This window comes from Schistocerca americana, chromosome 10, assembly GCF_021461395.2.
Source record: "Schistocerca americana isolate TAMUIC-IGC-003095 chromosome 10, iqSchAmer2.1, whole genome shotgun sequence".
In the NCBI taxonomy this organism is placed as follows: domain Eukaryota; kingdom Metazoa; phylum Arthropoda; class Insecta; order Orthoptera; family Acrididae; genus Schistocerca; species Schistocerca americana.
The window spans coordinates 90,817,912-90,837,502 of record NC_060128.1 but is presented as its reverse complement, the minus strand read 5'-3'; the positions used below and the strand labels follow the sequence as shown (position 1 = coordinate 90,837,502).

General features: G+C 41.9%; 1 protein-coding gene across 1 annotated transcript in view; it reads right to left on the bottom strand.

Moving 5' to 3' along the window:
- LOC124552627 (aminopeptidase N-like) overlaps positions 1-19,591 on the bottom strand; it is a 230,330-nt gene that overhangs the window by 49,885 nt on the left and 160,854 nt on the right. The window contains exons 12-13 of the mRNA XM_047126952.1: positions 14,332-14,606; positions 240-430 (exon numbers count right to left, since the gene is read on the bottom strand). Of these exons, the coding sequence (XP_046982908.1) occupies positions 240-430; positions 14,332-14,606 (466 nt within the window). The remainder of the gene's footprint in view (positions 1-239; positions 431-14,331; positions 14,607-19,591) is intronic.

Genomic DNA, 19,591 nt, shown 5'->3' with positions numbered 1-19,591 from the left:
CCACCGTTAGGAACTCAGTTTAAGTCCATTGGATCCTAATTTGCTGATGTCAGAAGAGACAGAACCATTACCTCCTGTTTACACCGCAATCCAGCTGATGAGATCCAGGTTGGAAGTGACCTCACAAAGGAGATTCAGCCCTAGTCCATTGCCTCGTTTTGGCACTTTTGGTCACCTGTCCCAATTTCAGATTAGAATTGCTTCTGCAGAGGATATATCAGAAAATATGGATCTCTTACCTCCTGGCACTGCTGTCAGTGATCCAGCTGAATTCTTCAATAGACAGGTCTCTGCAGTTGTGTAGGTTGCCACGACATGCCCAGGGAAGAAGCTGAGCATGCAGAACCCTCTCCACATGCGTCAAGTCGGACCGTTCCTCAAAGCCTCCTAGCCGTTCCATTACGGGATCCATTAACGTCGTCAGGTACACCTGTGTAGAAACAGCAGCGGGTCCAAGTCAGCACTGAGATGATTTACCACGGCAGTGATAATCTTCACTTGTTTAACAGATGTACACACAAATGAACCAAGATAATGATTTGCAACTTACTGATTAGTTAGTTATGAAATTACGAGACTATGAGGGACAGTCAGATGTAAATCGACGTCCACCACAACAGTACCAATGAATGGTTCGATTCAAAAGTAATCACCACACGCATTAAGACATTTATTCCACTGGGAGATGAAACAATCAATTCCTGTTTCACACAGCACAGTCAGACACTGACAGATCCACAACCGCACCTACCCTTGCACTTCCTCGTCCATCTGAAACCGACATCCACACATATGTTTTTCAGGTCGCCAAGTATGTGAAAACCACACAATGAAAGATCTGGGCTGTACAGAGGATGTCACACTGCTTCCCAGCCAGATCGCTGAAGTGCAGCATTCATCCAACTGGCAGAGTAGGTGCCAGTTTTATCGTGTAGCAGGATGATTCCATGTAGCAGCATTCTGACAGCCCGAGGGGAAACAGCACAGCCAACAGTGGTAACATCCCACATCTCACCCGTCAAAGAAAGCTAAATGTATTCACACATATTTCGATGAGATCATAATGAACCCCTTCGTCGACTGCAGGGTTCTTTGAGTGTGGGACCACAATCAATGCACAGAGCTTTGCAGAAACTGTTATGAATCATGAAGTCAAAACCCTAGGAATGCCATCATGATAATGCTGGCCCCTACACTACCAATCAAACAAAAACTACACATCAGTGATTTGGCGGGGAAACATTGCAACGTCCTCATTACAACTCGGATCTTCCACCATGTGAGCTTCACATCTTTGGCAACTTAAAGAAAGACATACGTGGACATTGGTTTCAGTGCAGGAGTGGGTGTGGTTGTGGATCCATCACTGGCTGGTTCAAAATGGTTCAAATGGCTCTGAGCAGTATGGGACTTAACATCTTTGGTCATCAGTCCCCTAGAACTTAGAACTACTTAAACCTAACTGACCTAAGGACATCACACAACACCCAGTCATCACAAGGCAGAGAAAATCCCTGACTCCCCTGGGAATCGAACCCGGGAACCCGGGCGCGGGAAGCGAGAACGCTACCGCACGACCACGAGCTGCGGACCATCACTGGCTGACCACATTCTACGAAACAGGAATTGATCGTCTCTTCTCGCACTGGGATAAATATTTTAATGGATGTGGTGATTGCTTTTGAGTGGAACCATTTCATGGCCCCGTTGTGGTGGGTGCTCGGTCTTCATTTGACTGTCCCTTATACTTATGGCCAATACTTACTGAGGCTTGCAATATTTAATGTCACTGACAAACATACGGTATTTGGTCAAAAGTATCCAGGCACATACTAGTGGATATTGGTATGTGACATGTCCACCCTTTGCTTTTATGATGGCCTTGAACTGCGCTGGGGTAATTTTCAATGAGGTATCTAAATGTCTGTGGAGGAATGACAGCCCATTCTTCCTCAAGAGCTGAAACCAAAGAAGGTAATGATCTTGGATGCCAGGGTCTGGAGCGAAGTCAATGTCCTAATTCACCCCAAAGGTTTTCCATTCAGATCAGACTTGGACTCTGGGCAGGTCAGTCCATTTCAGCAATGTGATTGTCCACAAACCTTCGCTCAAAGATACTGCTTTATGGGAGGGTAGACGGCGATGCTGATACAATCAATCAACATCTCTGTACTGTTTCTCTAATGCACACAGAACAACTAGTAATTTCCTCAGTCGTTCTGCATTTAGCATTTTCTTTTTCACAACAAGAGGATCACGCCTTAATCACGAGAAATACCACATACCCTAACACCATTTTCTCCATATATCATTACTTGGCACTACATATGATGGCACATAACGTTCTCCAGGCATTTGCCAAACCCAAACCCTCTCCATCGAATAGCCATAGGGTATTTTTTTTCTTTTTTTGAGTTATCAGTCTTCTGACTGGTTCGATGCAGCCCACCATGAATTATTCTCCTATGCCAACTACTTCATCTCACAGTAGCACTTGCAACTTTGCTGGATGTATTCGAATCTCTGTTTTCCTCTATAGCTTTTGCCCTTCACAGCTCCCTCTAGCGTCATGGAAGTCATTAACTGATGTCTTAACAGATGTCCTATCATCCTGTCCCTTCTCCTTGTCATTGTTTTCGACATATTCTTTTCCTCTCCGATACTGCACAGAACCTCCTCATTCCTTACCATATCAGTCCACCTAATTTTCAACATTCGTGTGTAACACCTCATCTCAGATGCTTCAATTTTCTTCTGTTCCAGGGTTTTCCCGCAGTCCATGTTTCACTACCATACAATGCTGTGCCTCAAATGTACATTATCATAAATTTCTTTCTGAAATTAGGGCCTATGTTTGATTCTAGTAAACTTCTCTTTGCCAGGAATGTCCTTGTTGCCAAGGCCACTCTGCTTGCTCTATCCATCATTGTTTATTTTGCTGTCTATGTCGTAGAATTCCTTAACTTCATCTACTTCATGACCATCAATCCTGATGCTAAGTTTGTCGCTGTTCTCATTTCTGCTACTTCTCATTACTTTCTCCGTTCTCCGATTTACTCTCAAGCCATATTCCGTACTTATTAGACTGTTCATTCAACTTTGCAGAACAGGTAATTTTTCTTAACTTTCACTCAGGATACCAGTGTCATCAACGAATCGTATCATTGATATCCTTTCACCTCGAATTTTAATTCCACTCCTGAACTTTTATTTCCATCATTGCTTCTTTGGTGTACAGATTGAACATCCCTGTCTTACACTCTTTTTCAACTGAGCACTTCGTTCTTGGTTGTTCACTCTTACTATTCCCTCTTCCGTCTTGTGCATATTGTAAGTCATCCATCTCTCCCAACAGTTTATTCCAATTTTTTTGAGAATTTAGAAGATCTTGCACCGTTTTACACTGTCAAACGACTTTTCCCGGTCGACAGATCCTATGACCGTGTCTTGATTTTTCTTCACTCTTGATTCCATTATCAACTGCAATGTCAGAATTGCCTCTCTGGTGCCTTTACCTTTCCAAAAGCCAGGGTGTAGCGTCGTTCATCACTCCAGATCACTTGTTTCCAGTCATCCACTGTCCAGTAGCACCACTCAAGTGTCGCTTAGTACTGCCTACGGAAACAGGACGTAGCTAATGGGGACCCAGGCTTTTTAACTACCTATGCACAATCATAGACCTAGCTCATCTGTGATAGCACTTTGGAATTCATGAATAATTCCTTCCGTTGAATTCATGCAACTTTTTATAACCACTTCCTGCAATGCTCAGCAGTCCATGCCTGTCAGTGCAAGAGATTTTGGGGTTCGTGAGTCGGTTAGTTTTTCAGTTAATGAGTTCACTCGACAGTAAGTTTTGTTAGTTAGTTAGCTAGTCAGATGATGTGTTTGATAATTAAAAGTTGTGTAGCCTCATGACGACGAAGCAAACTAAACTTATCCAAATCTCTCGTAAAAATTAATATGTGGGTCAACATTCGTAAGACTCTAATTCCTCTCTCTCAGTCCCCACCCTGTGGAGAGGGAGGGAGAGTTTTAGTTTTATCGAATCAAAATTTACGAGTGAATAAGTATTTTTTTATTTATCCGTCACCATTTTCCACGCAAAAATGAGAACATGGATTTTGTTGAATTACAGCGCCAACTACCAAGAATCAAAACAAATGTTTAAGACAAAATGTACGTAGTTTTTTTATGTAGAATCTGATTCTGAAATAAAAAATTGGGGTTCCCATTTGAAACTGTAAAGTTGCCTCCCGCCCCACCCCCAGGGGGGTGGCGGGCTAATTTTAACACCAGCAGATGTCCCCCTCGAAAATAATCAACTTTGGACTCTACACATTTTTATGCGTGAAGCTTATTTTTCGAGTTTTTTGGTTTGTCAACTTAAAATTTACATCCTGTATATAACATAATGAAAATATAATGAAAAAATATATAATAATGTAATAAAACATATAGAGTGGTAATATAAAGAAAAAACTCACGTGCATTTTCATGAAGTTGTAATGAGTTTCATATGTTATTTGACTATTTACTATTTGTAATTAAATTATCAAGGACGAGGGACTGGCTTGGAAATCCCATTTCAAACCTCGATAAATAATGATGTGAATCACATTCACAATGTGTGATATAGTATGTCACAATGTGCCAGACCACAAGGGTAATGTACAATTACACATCGGATGTGTTCTCGACATCACATGTTGCAGGATGGTATTTGGCATACAGGTATTGATAACATAAATTAAAACTCCATACAAGTACACATGGTTTTTTTTTCATTACATTACCTCTTGTAGTGGGACGAAATTAAACGTCACCCATCCACCAAGTCAGCCCAGTTTGCAGGTGACTATAAGTTTAATTTAGTTTTTTTTTGTTTATGTGTTTTCTTATTATTTGTAATAAATGTGAATTATCTAAAAGTTTGTATTTTTTTATGTGTTTCATGTACGGAGAGGTCGGCGCAACGAACGGGGACAGCATCTTCGTTGCCGCGACCAGAGAGGAAATTGCTGGCCGCTATACGTCGCGGGTCGACAGCCAAGGAGCAACAGAAGATCCTGGAACCGAGTTGTTGCGTCGTGTTTCTAAAAATTAAAAATGAATTTTTATACTCTTTTTGTACAACAATAATGATCTTAACCTTATTGAAAAGTTAGTCACTGTCTGTCAACGCTCAAGTTCACATCTGTATGTGTAGGAAGCTAATAAAATAGTGTATGCTACTAAAGTTTAAACACGTGTCTTGAAGATTTATTTATGAAGAGTTATGTGAACAGATTAATAATATATTTGACAAGATTATTGATTCAGACAGCGTTGGCCGAAACTTTGAATCTAAAAAGTTTATTTAATGTGTGATTCTGATATCGATTAGATCAAGATAACGTGTGTCGATATAATTTTCTGAGGAGAAACAAACGAAATTTAAATTCGAAAAAGTTACGAAAACCAATTGGCCCAAGTGATGTAATTCTGTGCACCCGACTCAACTGATGTTTTACAGTTTCGTTCAAGAACCATTCTATGACAATTTAAAAAGAATATAAATCATTTTTGAAGTGAGTGTAACTGACGTGGGTGACGAAGTCTGCACATGGTCATATATCAAACGCAAACCTAAATACGTCGTTACACCACACCGTGGCGACCTTAGAAACAGGACTTGTGTGCAACTAAGGCACACAGGTACGAAACAAAGCATCAAGAGTCCTTCGGAAGTCAACGCGAGTTTTCGTGGAGCCTTCACCAGCCAGCGGCGACTTCGTGGGTGGGGGCATCTGACGGAGCCGCAGCCAAGCAGTACGGTCACGCAGTTGTTCCACGAGAAGGCGCATCTGTTGGGCAGCAGCTGAACGCTGCAAACCTCGACAACCCTTTTTCTCCCTAAACTAATAGGCCCAGTACGTCAGCTGCGGGGCGTTCCTCCGGCTGATATTAGAGGTGTTGCTGAGGGCTTCGCCTGTCTACGGCGGTGCCGGGCGTGGTTGCAGCCAGCGACGTTTCCGGTGTTCGACTCAGCGTCCTGCCGGTTGCGGAAACGGGGTCGCAGCATCTCAGCGGCTGCATCGACGGCTGTTACATCTGCAGCCCATAGCAGCACACTGATCATCGAGAACTACAAATTACAATATTAAGTGTCCGGTGAGTTTGTTTCAAGTTGGAAGTGGAGTGTTGTATATAGGGAGTGTGCTTTTACAGGATTGTTGATTACAAGTCTGCGTGTGTAGATAGTTAATATCTTACAATAATGTCGGGAAGTGAAATGTCAGACGAAGAGCAGTCCATGTCCGATAGGAGCATGAGATCCCTTTTTAGGGCGATCGCTAAATTAAAACAATCTAACGGGGATTTCCTAGCTGAATTAAAACAGTCTAACGAAGAATCTACTGCTAGATTAAAACAGTCTAACGAAGAATCTATGGCTAAATTGAAACAATCTAACGAAGAATCTACTGCTAGATTAAAAGAGGAATTAAAACAGTCTAACGAAGAATCTATGGCTAAATTAAAACAGTCTAACGACGAATCGACGGCTAGATTAAAAGAGGAACTTAAACGGGAGCTAACAAAATCGACAGACAGGTTACAGGAACATCTTAATGAAACCAGTCGAGAATTAAGTGATAAAATAGAGGCTTCTAAAGTTGAAATGCAGGAAAAACTAGTAGGACTTAGTAATAAGATTGCTGATAATTGTAAAAGGTTAGAAGAACATATCCAGGAATCGCGCGAGGAAAAAGCTCGCATGCGAAACGATATCACTGACTTAACCGAGAGACTAGATAGTGTCAATATCTTAGTTGTAAATGAAATACAGAAAAATAACGATATGTTACGAGATGAATTTTCTATGCAAACAGAAACTGTTCGCAGAGAATTATTGAAATCTATTAAAGAGGTCTCTACCAAACCTGTAGAGATTTCTTCAATAGATAATGTAGAATTAGAGACATTAACTCATCAAGTAGGAAAGGACCATACCGAAATCGAAAACATGAAATTTTTAATTACTGAGATATGCAGTAATCTTGAGACTGCCAAAGATAATAATATTGACGAAGGTACAGAGCGTTCACATCGTGAACACAGTGAAGAATCGATATTAGCTAATCGCGTATCCAATACAGAAATGCGGATACAGGAAATTACTAAACGGTTATCGGAATTAGATAATAACGAGAACATTTCAGGTAGCAGAGGTAATAACATAATCAGAGACAACAGTCGCATCGAATTTGCTAGCACGGACGACAACAATATGAATAAGGCAATCACGGCAAGCCAATCCGATGCAACTCCGTCTCTGCAAGCTAAACAAAATCCGACTATTTCTCTCGCGGAATGTCTGGATGACATAACAACAAATTCAAATGTAGCAAGTCGATTTCCTGTATTCAAACCAGGAGGCGAACTGCACCCTATAATCTTTATAAAAGCTTTTGAAACATCATTATCTCCTAAATGGAGTAATGAAAAACGCATTCAATTTGTAATAGGACATTTAGAAGCAGAAGCTGCGGAGTGGGCAGTACTGCATAGAACTGAATTCAGGGATTGGGATGATTTTGTTAAGCAGTTTAAACAAAATTATTGGTCAAGAGGAAAACAACAACACTTAACTTTAGAGTTGTTAGCCCCTCCTCCATATTCTAAACGGTGGGGAGGTTATAGGAATTATTTTGAATGGAATTTAAACCGTGCTAAATTAATTGAAAGTCATGTAATACGAGTCCTAAGTAGTAGGTTACCGTATTACATAAAGGAAAGAAAAATGTTATTCTACGAATTATACAAAACCTTAATAATGGGGACGAAACAGTTAACACCCGGGGTGTGTGGTTATATTTTAACGACTTGTTGTATTGGAAAGCACAGAGGGAACACCAGAGATGGAAAATCTGCATTCCGAAAACTGTTGTGGACGAGTTAATTACTTATATTCATGAAGGTTACGGGCATTTTGGAATTCATAAATGTATTAAACATCTAATGAAGTATTATTATTTCAAAAATATGTCACGTATTGTGAGAAGTATTATTAGGGCTTGTGAAACCTGTCAAAAGGTTAAAGTTAATAACAAATCCAAGCGTTATAAATTATATGCTGTAATTCCTCGAGGTTTGTGGGATCTACTATCATTAGATTTTTTCGGCCCTCTGCCTCGGAGTTCAGGAGGATTAACATATGTGTTTGTTGTAATGGAATGTTGGTCCAAACATGTGAAACTATATACTTTGAAACGAGCGAATACAGCAAGCGTTATACGCTGCCTCACCCGAAATTACTTTGTTAACTGGGGCATTCCTAAACGACTTATGTCTGACAACGGTAGTGCCTTTATTAGTCAAAGATTTCAAGATATGATAAGACATTATGGAATCAAACATATCTTAATTTCGAAATATCACCCTCAAAGTAATTTAGTAGAAAGAGTCATGAAAGAATTAGGACGATTATGTAGAACTTATTGTGCACATAAACATACTCGGTGGGCCAAACTAATGCCTGAATTCGAAAAGATATTAAATGAATTGCCTCACCTAACGACGGGATTATCACCTATAGAAATTTTAGGCAAACGAATTATAGGTGAGCCTTTACTAGCTGCTTTACCTTGGCCACCAGTAAATGAGATACAACAAGATATTCCAGACGTGAAAGTTTGCGAACAGATTGTAAAAAAAAAATGCCGAACGGAGAATTAAAAGTTATAATCAACAGGCTGTAGAACCCTCATTTCAGGTAGGAGATCTTGTGTTAGTACGATCTCATTCTAAAAGTTCTAAGATCGGTAAGGAATGTAGAAAATTCTTCTTTATCTTTGAAGGTCCATATGTTGTACATAAGATTGTACATCCCAAAGCATTACTTCTTATGGAACCTTCATCAGGTAATTAAAGGATTATATAGTGTTGATCAAATGAAACTCTTCATTCCTAAATAAGTTAATATTTAGTATATGTTACATACGGAAGAGCGTTCATAGTTTATTCATGTGAAGTTTTCGTGATAGTTACGTATTATTTTAAAGAATAGAACAGAAAGCTTAAACAAGTGTTCTACAATAATCTACTGGTACTTCAAAAAGAGAAAGATAACCCAAAGGGGGATTTATATGGAGGAAATTTTGCTCTTAGGTCTAAAGGAATTTTGCTTATTTTAAATTTACTCGGATAGTAGGAGCCAAAGGGGATGGTTAATAGTTTTAGGGACCATGGGCGTCCAGAGCTATATGGCTCACGAGAACATAGCAGAGTGCCTTTAATAGAGGTTTGCAATAGTGTTAATATAGAACACACCAAACGGGGCTCTCTCGCTTGTTTCTCCTAAATAAATGGCCATTACCCAACAAGGTGTCCGAAGGTAAAGAAAGCCGTGCCGAGATTCTAAAGAAAGTTTGCTTGATTTCTTCTTGACCTCAGGCATAAATAAGGCATTAGGGAAGAGAGTGACGTAAAGTAAATAGTACTATTGGTTATTGTGAGAAACTTATTAGTGATATACATTCTTGAGAAGAATAACTCTAGTAAATAAATGAAACTGAAACTAATCTATCACCGTTTGAACGCTCTGTCCTAATGTACAACGTTAAAGAACGTACTAAATTAGTATTTATTAGCAACTATTAACTGAAGAGGAGCAATCTCCCTATATTCGGTTACGAACTACCATAATAGCACAATTAAGAGTAAATGACAAATAATCACAACGATATCGTATTAAAAGGATTAAATCTATCTAATAGCAAGGACTCTAGGTTACGTAAAATGTGAGGAAAATGTATTAACAGTTAAATATTGTATATTGAACAGTTTTAATTCCGGTTAAAACCTGACAAACTGAGCTTGTGGGTGGGGTATGTAGTGGGACGAAATTAAACGTCACCCATCCACCAAGTCAGCCCAGTTTGCAGGTGACTATAAGTTTAATTTAGTTTTTTTTTGTTTATGTGTTTTCTTATTATTTGTAATAAATGTGAATTATCTAAAAGTTTGTATTTTTTTATGTGTTTCATGTACGGAGAGGTCGGCGCAACGAACGGGGACAGCATCTTCGTTGCCGCGACCAGAGAGGAAATTGCTGGCCGCTATACGTCGCGGGTCGACAGCCAAGGAGCAACAGAAGATCCTGGAACCGAGTTGTTGCGTCGTGTTTCTAAAAATTAAAAATGAATTTTTATACTCTTTTTGTACAACAATAATGATCTTAACCTTATTGAAAAGTTAGTCACTGTCTGTCAACGCTCAAGTTCACATCTGTATGTGTAGGAAGCTAATAAAATAGTGTATGCTACTAAAGTTTAAACACGTGTCTTGAAGATTTATTTATGAAGAGTTATGTGAACAGATTAATAATATATTTGACAAGATTATTGATTCAGACAGCGTTGGCCGAAACTTTGAATCTAAAAAGTTTATTTAATGTGTGATTCTGATATCGATTAGATCAAGATAACGTGTGTCGATATAATTTTCTGGGGAGAAACAAACGAAATTTAAATTCGAAAAAGTTACGAAAACCAATTGGCCCAAGTGATGTAATTCTCTGCACCCGACTCAACTGATGTTTTACAGTTTCGTTCAAGAACCATTCTATGACAATTTAAAAAGAATATAAATCATTTTTGAAGTGAGTGTAACTGACGTGGGTGACGAAGTCTGCACATGGTCATATATCAAACGCAAACCTAAATACGTCGTTACACCACACTCTCCAATGTCATATAAATTAAATGACATGACCAGTGATGAAAAACAGATTAATAATTAAGTCTGAGCAGGAGTCGAACCGTCGCCTCATATCTCTCTCACTGTCTCTCTTCTTTTTTTCTTTTTAATAATGAGGAGAACGACCACGAATTGAACACGGACCCATAGTCTGGTAGTTTAGCGCCTCTACCCCTCTTTTGTTTTTGCAGTTGGTCGGGGTGGACGTCATATGACCCCTGTTCTAGTTGATCGTTGAATATTTCACTCAGTTACTTTATTACTGAGACCAGCCTGCCCTCTGACCGAACATGCTGAGGTCTTGTGATGACGCCATCTGATCACCATGAGCTCTGATGTCTGACACCTATGGACGGATACATAAGCCACATAATAGATGCGTGAAACATCTCTTGCGATGTTCTTGGAATTTCCAGAGTAATGCACCTTACTACTTGTACATTTTGTTGTTGTAATGACCTACAAAGTTTGAAATAAATCTATGATCCCAGCTTCGTGGCCTTTCTTTTGAAGTGACATCCAATGTGTAGTCTAGATTCGATGACACTGAGCCCTAGCGACCCAGCCACGTTGCTGTTACAGCTTCTCTGCAGACAACACTTTACTCCCCGCCTCCTTTTCTTCTCGTGGGTCCGCCTCTCATGATATGTGGTGGTCAACCCTACATTGCATGGGACCATTGTGATACTTTTGATCTCGTAGTGTATATAACACAAAACTATTCTTTCCTTCCTCAGGAAAGACAGAGTAGATGACTGAGACCACAGAAAGAGAGGGAAGCCAGGTTTTCCAATCTCCCCTCTCTCTTCAGCATACTCTACAAACATGACACCACAGAACACACACACACACACGCACACACATATTAACAGATACACACAAGACTCAACCCACGCACACTTTGAGGAAAGGGGCTGCTGTGCACAGCCACAACATTTTCTCATGAGCTCAGACATGCTGTCTGGTATTGATAGGTTGCACCTACCAAGAAGAATTACTCTGAAAACCCATCATTAAGTGCAAAATACCGTAGACAGCACAAATAAGAAACGTGGAGAGAAGTTGGAAAAATAGTACAAGTCACACCCATCTACAGAAAGGGTGGACATAGTTATCCGTAAAAGCATTGTCCAATTTCATTGATATACACCTATTGCTGAAACAAAAAGCATTTTAACTTGAACGTTATTAGCTATCTTCAAAAGAATGATCTCCTTCATGCCAACCAACACGGACTGCAGAAACATTAATCATTCCAAACGCAACTTCTGTTTTGGTTCAAATGGATCTGAGCACTATGGGACTTAACAGCTGTAGTCATCAGTCCCCTAGAACTTAGAACTACTTAAACCTAACTAACCTAAGGACATCACACACATCCATGTCGGAGGCAGGATTCGAACCTGCGACCGTAGCAGTCGCGCGGTTCCGGACTGAGCGCCTAGAACCGCTAGACCACCGCGGCCGGCACTTCTCTTTTCTCACATGACATCCTGAAAGCAATGGATCATGTCAGTCAGGTGGATTCAATACTTTTTGTTTTCGGAAATCATTTGACTCACTGTGACATCAACATATTAAGAAAAGTGCAGTATGATGTGTGTCAAATCAAGTTTGTGACTGGAATGAGGATTTATTCATCGGGTGAACATAGCATGCTATCTCAGATAGAGTGTGGAAGTAACATTAGGCATGACACAGGGAAGTATATTCGGATTCCAAATGGACGAGCTTGATGTGGCACCTGGAAGAGGAAGGCGTCGTGTTCCAGTGGACGTTATTGATGAGGTTGTGTGTTGTTGTAGCTGACCACACAGCATGTGGCCTGGGTTGAGCTAGGGCTCATGCAGTGTTACTAGAATCCTTCATCCAATGCTGAACAGTACACCAGGACCTGTAGAAGATCCAGACAGTGCAGCAACTGAAACCTCATGTTCTGAATTAGCTCTCTGGTTTCTGGCAGAGATCGAAGGTGATGATATGTGGCTTGGTAATACGCTGCGGAGTGACAAGGCACATTGTACACTACAGGGTGCAGTGAATGCATAGCACTGCCGAATCTGGGGTACTGTTAATCTGTGTGCTCTGCACAAAGAGCCACTGCACTTGCCATTTGTGACTGTGTGGTGTGATTCAGAAGCACCCTTATTCTTGATCCGTTCTTCTTTCAAGAGAATACACCCAGAGGGCATGTAAAGCGCACCGTGACTTCTTCACGTGATTGAGTCCCCCTTGTACAGCACGTGATTCCTGCTTTGGGAGAGTGCAAATGTGTGGAAACCACTGTTTTCATGCAAGACAGGGGCACACTTCATATCGCTCGCCCAGTCAAAGATCTGCTTAATACAATCTTCCATGAACGTTTTAGCTCCAGGGGCCTCCCAGAAGCATGACCTACAAGATCACATGACCTGAATCCATGTGGGATTTGGCTCAGGGTATATCTAAAAGAAGACATTTACCAGGGACACATTCGGTTCCTGAATGGCTGCAAGCAACATTGTTTTATGGATGCAGCATCTCGTTTATGTCTCCGACACTCATGTTAAACAAATGCGTAAATGCCAGTTAAACATAAAATCAGCATTATGCCTTTCTCAATTGTTTGATCTTTTCTACCATTGTTCCATTTCTAATCAATTAAATATGGAAGCATTTCTATATGTCATTGTATTGTATTGTACTGTATGTTAACCGGGGACCTAGAAACGACGGAGAGGCTCCGTCCCCGCCGCAGCTGCAGTAGTCCACAATCCCACCAAGACTACCGCAGTCCACTTCACCCCTTTACGGCCCCACACCGAACCCAGGGCGATTGTGCAGTTCAGCCCCCGGTGGACTCCCCAGGGAATGTCTGACATCAGACGAGTGTAACCTCTATGTTTGCGTGGTAGACTAATGGAGGTGTACACGTACGTGGAGAACTGGTTTGCGCAGTAGTCGATGACATAGCGTAGCTGAGGCAGAATAAAGGGAACCAGCCCGCATTCGCTGAGGCAGATCGAAAACCGCCTAAAAACCATCCACAGACTGGCCGGCTCACTGGACTTCGACACAAGTCCACTGGGCGGATTCGTGCCAGGGACCAGGAGTTCGTTCCCACTCCGGAAAGCTGTTCTATATGTCATTCTTACATTCACAGTGCCAGATTTGCAAATGGTGGCCAAAATTGGAACTAATGATTTTCCAGAAAAAGTCTGTTCCTCATTAATGCATTAGCATAGATAGCTACAAAGTTTCGCTGCCATACTACAACTACAGCCATCACCGGACCTCTGTGAGTAGCTGCACTTTAATGGTAACCACCCAGTACTTCCGTATGTCAGCTACCTGTCATTACAGCAGATGTGGTGTTGGAATGCCTGCTAATTAGCAAGTCCCCAACATTGACCACTCATCCAATATGCAGCTGAAGCTAACTTGCTGCAATGCACAAGCCTTCAATAAAAATGATCACATAGGTTGGTTCTGATGGCAATGTCACAGTACCCTTTGCCACTAATTTCACAGTGATTTGGAGGGTATGGACTTAGATGTAGATGAAACTGCTGCTATGGTGGTATTATGTGCTAGAGAGAACAGCTAACTTACCAGCAAGTTCTGCTGGAGGTCAGAATTGGCGAGCCTCTGGTAGAGGAGAGCGAAGTTGGGCAGGGCTGCCATCCACGGCAGGGGGTCGGTCTCGTGGTCCAGGTAGCGCGTCAGGTCCATCGCCAACTCGTAGTCCAGGTGGCTGGCCGAGGCCAGGGCCAGTGCGTCGTCCAGGATCTGGGCTCTGGACAGTAGGTGGATCTGTGATGGGTCGGACTCCAGCTGGGACTTCAGCAGCTGCCAGTTCTGCTCGTCGTACTGCACCCGGTAGTAACCTGCGTACAGCCGGGGGACCAGTGATGTGACCTGCCCATCAGTTGGAACACTGAGCAAGTTGTACACTGCTGGCCATTAAAGCTGTAACGCCGTGAAACCTGTATTTAGCAAACATTAAAAGGATCTTGGCTGTAGAAACTGCATTCTATTGTTATATAATATTGCTAGTCCCACTGGTTAGGATCCAATGAGTGGTATTTGATTACAGGCTACTGAAGCTTGGATGGCCAGAATCAATGCCGTTCAACAGTGGTCGACAAACGTTTTTGTTCGAGATCTTATGATGACGTTTGTGGATGGAGTACCAGATCACATGTATAGGAGAAAGTGGGGTAAGGCCAGCTAATGGAGTGAAACTGGGTATCAGTGTTTCTAATGTCACTGTTTATGTCCGCTGGTGGATAGATACAGATCTATACTCCATTGGCCAAGAAGAAGAGCGACCATCTTGGCTTGTTGCTGTCCGGTTCACAGCATCTGTGAAGGTAAAGTTACAAGATGTGCTTGATACAACTTTCATTTTGCTTCAAGACAAAAGTTATTTCCGTAGGTGCAGATAAACAAGACTCACTACATCCTGGGTGGTTATAATTAAACTTTTCCTATTTAACACATTATAACAAGGAAACTAATTACTGTATGAGTACCAAACTTGGTAGCATTAATATCAAGGACATGGGAAAGAGAAATAATGCAAAATCAGTTCATTTGAAACACTTTTAATGCCCTGCCATGGTACATCATAATAATACATCCCATTGCGCGGAGTGGCCGCCCGGTTTGAGGCACCAAGCCACAGATAGTGCGGCCCATCCTGCTGGAGGTTCGAGTCCTCCCTTGGGCATGTGTGTGTGTGTTGTCCATAGCGTAAGGTAGTTTAAGTAGTTTGTAAGTCTAGGGACCAATGACCTCATGCATTTCGTCCCTTAGTAATTCACACACACACCATTACATACCAGTACCATTACTACTACAAACAAGGGCTCAATATGGCGCCCATCAGAGTCCAGAAGATTCTGAAATCTCAGGATTGCACTCTAAACGGCAGAACAAAGCATGTCCATAGCTATGATGGCTATCTCTCTTGATACAATGCGCTACAGTGTGAATATTCCCCTAGTAAACACTGTCCTTCAGGTAGCACCACAACCAGAAATCACAGGGAGAGAGATCACCGGCCGAGCATTTGGAAACGATCGGCTGATAATTCTATCGTTTCCAAACGTGTTTCGGAGAAGCAGGTGAACTTCCCGAGCAATGTGTTGTGGGGCCCGATCTTGCATGAAAACTGTTGCGTTCAATGCATCTCTCCTCTGTAGGGTGCGTATGACATGCTGGTGAAGCATGTAACAGTAATGCTGGCCAGTCACACTGCATGTGATTGGTCCTTGAGCGCCAAACTGTTCAAAAAAGAATGGGCCAATAAGGAATGTAGCTATGAAGCCATACCATATGGTGACACGTTCACCATACAATGAAACTTCATGCACAGTGACTGGAGATGAAGATTTCCTACCACTCGCCAATTCTGTGCGTCCACCTCATCCATCAGAGTAAAATGGGCTTTGTCTGTCCATAGGATGGTCCAGGGCCAGCCCTTGCCATGTGGAGATCGAATTCAACATGTCGTGCATCTTGTGGTGCAAGCTGAAGTACGATATGGATCTTGTATGGATACCATTTGATAATGGTTTGCAGCACCTTCCGTACAGTGAACCACGGGATGTTCGACTGTCATGGCACAGCACACACACACACACTGCCTGACGATCGGGAATTGTGCACAGAGTTGTGTGCTGTAGCAACAGCGATTTCATCATCCACCTGTGGTGCAACAGGTCGTCGGCCTCTTCCTGGAGCGACGCCCAGTTCTCCAGCTGATTCAAACATCTTCATCATGTTCCGCACAGGTGGGGAAAGAGGATCCTTTTGTAATTCTTTCAGCTGGCGATATTCTCGAAGTGCAACTGCGACATTACTGTTGTTTTGATAATAGTGCTTCACCAATAATGCTCTGCTCCTTTTGTATCTACATCTACATCCATACTCCGCAAGCCACCTGACGGTGTGTGGCGGAGGGTACCCTGAGTACCTCTATCGTTTCTCCCTTCTATTCCAGTCTCGTATTGTTCGTGGAAAGAAGGATTGTCGGAATGCTTCTGTATGAGCTCTAATCTCTCTGATTTTATCCTCATGGTCTCTTCGCGGGATGTACGTAGGAGGTAGCAATATACTGCTTGCCTCCTCGGTGAAGGTACGTTCTCGAAACTTCAACGAAAGCCCGTACCGAGCTACTGAGCCTCTCTCCTGCAAAGTCTTCCACTGGAGTTTATCTATCATCTCCGTAACGCTATCGCGGTTAGTAAATTATCCTGTAATGAAGCACGCTGCTCTCTGCCGGATCTTCTCTATCTCTTCTATCAACCCTATCTGGTACGGATCCCACACTGCTGAGCAGTATTCAAGCAGTGGGCGAACAAGCGTACTGTAACCTACTTCCTTTATTTTCGGATTGCATTTCCTTAGGATTCTTCCAATGAATCTCAGTCTGGCATCTGCTTTACCGACGATCAACTTTATATGATCATTCCATTTCAAATCACTCCTAATGCGTACTCCCAGATAATTTGTGGAATTAACTGCTTCCAGTTGCTGACCTGCTATTTTGTAGCTAAATGATAAGGGATCTATCTTTCTGTGTATTCGCAGCACATTACACTTGTCTACATTGAGATTCAATTGCCATTCCGTGCACCATGCGTCAATTCGCTGCAGATGCTCCTGCATTTCAGTACAATTTTCCATTGTTACAACCTCTCGATACACCACAGCATCATCTGCAAAAAGCCTCAGTGAACTTCCGATGTCATCCACAAGGTCATTTATGTATATTGTGAATAGCAACGGTCCTACGACACTCCCCTGTGGCACACCGAAACAAGGTCATGTTGACACGTCAATAAGTGCTCAAGTGTGTGAGACTATGAGTCACGATCGCTGATCACAGCAACTGGTGGTCATAGTCGGAACTGGATGGTGGCGCTGTGATGCGTGGAAATCATGCAGCCCATACTCTGGACATTAATGCTACTGAGTTTGGTACTTGTGCAGTAATTAGCTTCAAAAAATATTGTTCAAATGGCTCTGAGCACTATCGGACTTAACATTGGAGGTCATGAGTCCTCTAGAACTGAGAAATGCTTAAACCAAACTAACCCAAGGACATCACACACATCCATGCCCGAGGCAGGATTCGAACCTGCGACCGTAGCTGTCACGCGGCTCCAGACTGAAGCGCCTAGAACCTTCGGCCACTCCGGCTGGCTAATTAGCTTCCATGTTATAATATATTTAATTGGGGATAGTTTAATTATAACCCTCCGGTATAAACTGTTGGTCAAAAATTAAGGAAGAAAGTAAGTTTCGCATCATGTGTCACTGAGAAGTAACATATAGCAATGAAATTTGGACGGTACATAGAACGAATAGCTATAGTATAGTACACAATATGACTGAAAGAAATACGCGATAGACCCACAGAAACGACACTTTTATTCAAAGACAATAATTACGCTGAAGTCACCACGGTTTATGTTGGTCTCCTTGACATTACAGAAGCCAGGACATGGTTCTTAATAGAGTGCATCATCACCATGGATGTCCACATGCTCCCATGTTGGTAGGGTGTTCATTCCTCCACCAGCCAAGTTGACCACTGCTGAGTGGTCACTGGAGCATGTGGACGTGCTGCAGTATATATCCCCAATGCATGCCACACATGTTCAGTGGGATATAAGTCAGGGGATCAGGTATGCTAGCCCATTTGCCAAATATGCTTTCATTCCAAGACTTCCCCCACCTGCACTGTTCAATGCGGTCACGCACTGTCATCCTTAATAATTAGGCCAGGACTAGATGCACCCCTGACAAGGAAGGAGTACAGTGTACTGTGGAGTGTACTATGATCAAAGATTTGGAGGTCAGTATGCCCATGCAACTTTATGCTTCTTCGCACCAAGATACCTGGACCACCAGAATGACCATGATTGACAGGGTCCTTGGGTGCTTTATGTATTCACCACATGAGCACTGTCGAACATTATAGTTTTGGTTGTCCAAGTATAATCGTGTGGAGAGGCATAATCTTGCACAGAGGATATTCCGCGAATGGCCTGGCTTATCTGCTCCCACGACTAACATCCTATTTAGAACGTGTGAGTTGCACTGGCAAGACATATTTTATCACATCCATATGCACCAACGACCATCAAACAGTTGTCTGCTGCACTGTTGAAGGAACGGAACGCTCTACAACAAGAAATCCTTACCAACATTCTGGCCACCATGGGGGCAAGTTGCAGAGAATGCATTACCGTTTGTGGTGATCACACGCCCTCTTAAGAACCATGTCACACCTTTTGTAATGTCCAGTGAACCATCATGAATCGTGGGGACTTGAGTGTAATTATTCTCTTTGAGCCAAAGGGTCGTTATTGTTCATCTCATTGCGTACTTGTTTCAGTTAGCTTCAGTATCGTACTGTATCAGTTCTTTCTATGTACGGTGCAAGTTTCAATGAGCTGTCTTACTTGACTGTAACACACCATGGGAAAGTTACTTTCATTCGTAAGGTTTGCACAACAGTGTATGCATATTACTTAGTTTTATTTTCTTCCAACTTGTCATTGCGAGCAACAGAAAAGTTACGGTAGCTCCGTAAAAATTGCTTTTAGTGTGAAAATTAGAACAGAATTGTTTGACTCCTTTCAGCATTCCCTATATGTTGTTGAATTTTCAACAAACATTGTTAAGTTATCCGTACAAAAAATTTTAAAGAAATAATATATTTTGTTTCGCTTACTTTGGCCTTCTCATTTGCAAATCTGAAGACGGCTGGCAGTCACAACTGAATCTGATCGTTGTAAATACACTACTGGCCATTAAAATTGCTACACCAAGAAAAAATGCAGATGATAAACGGCTA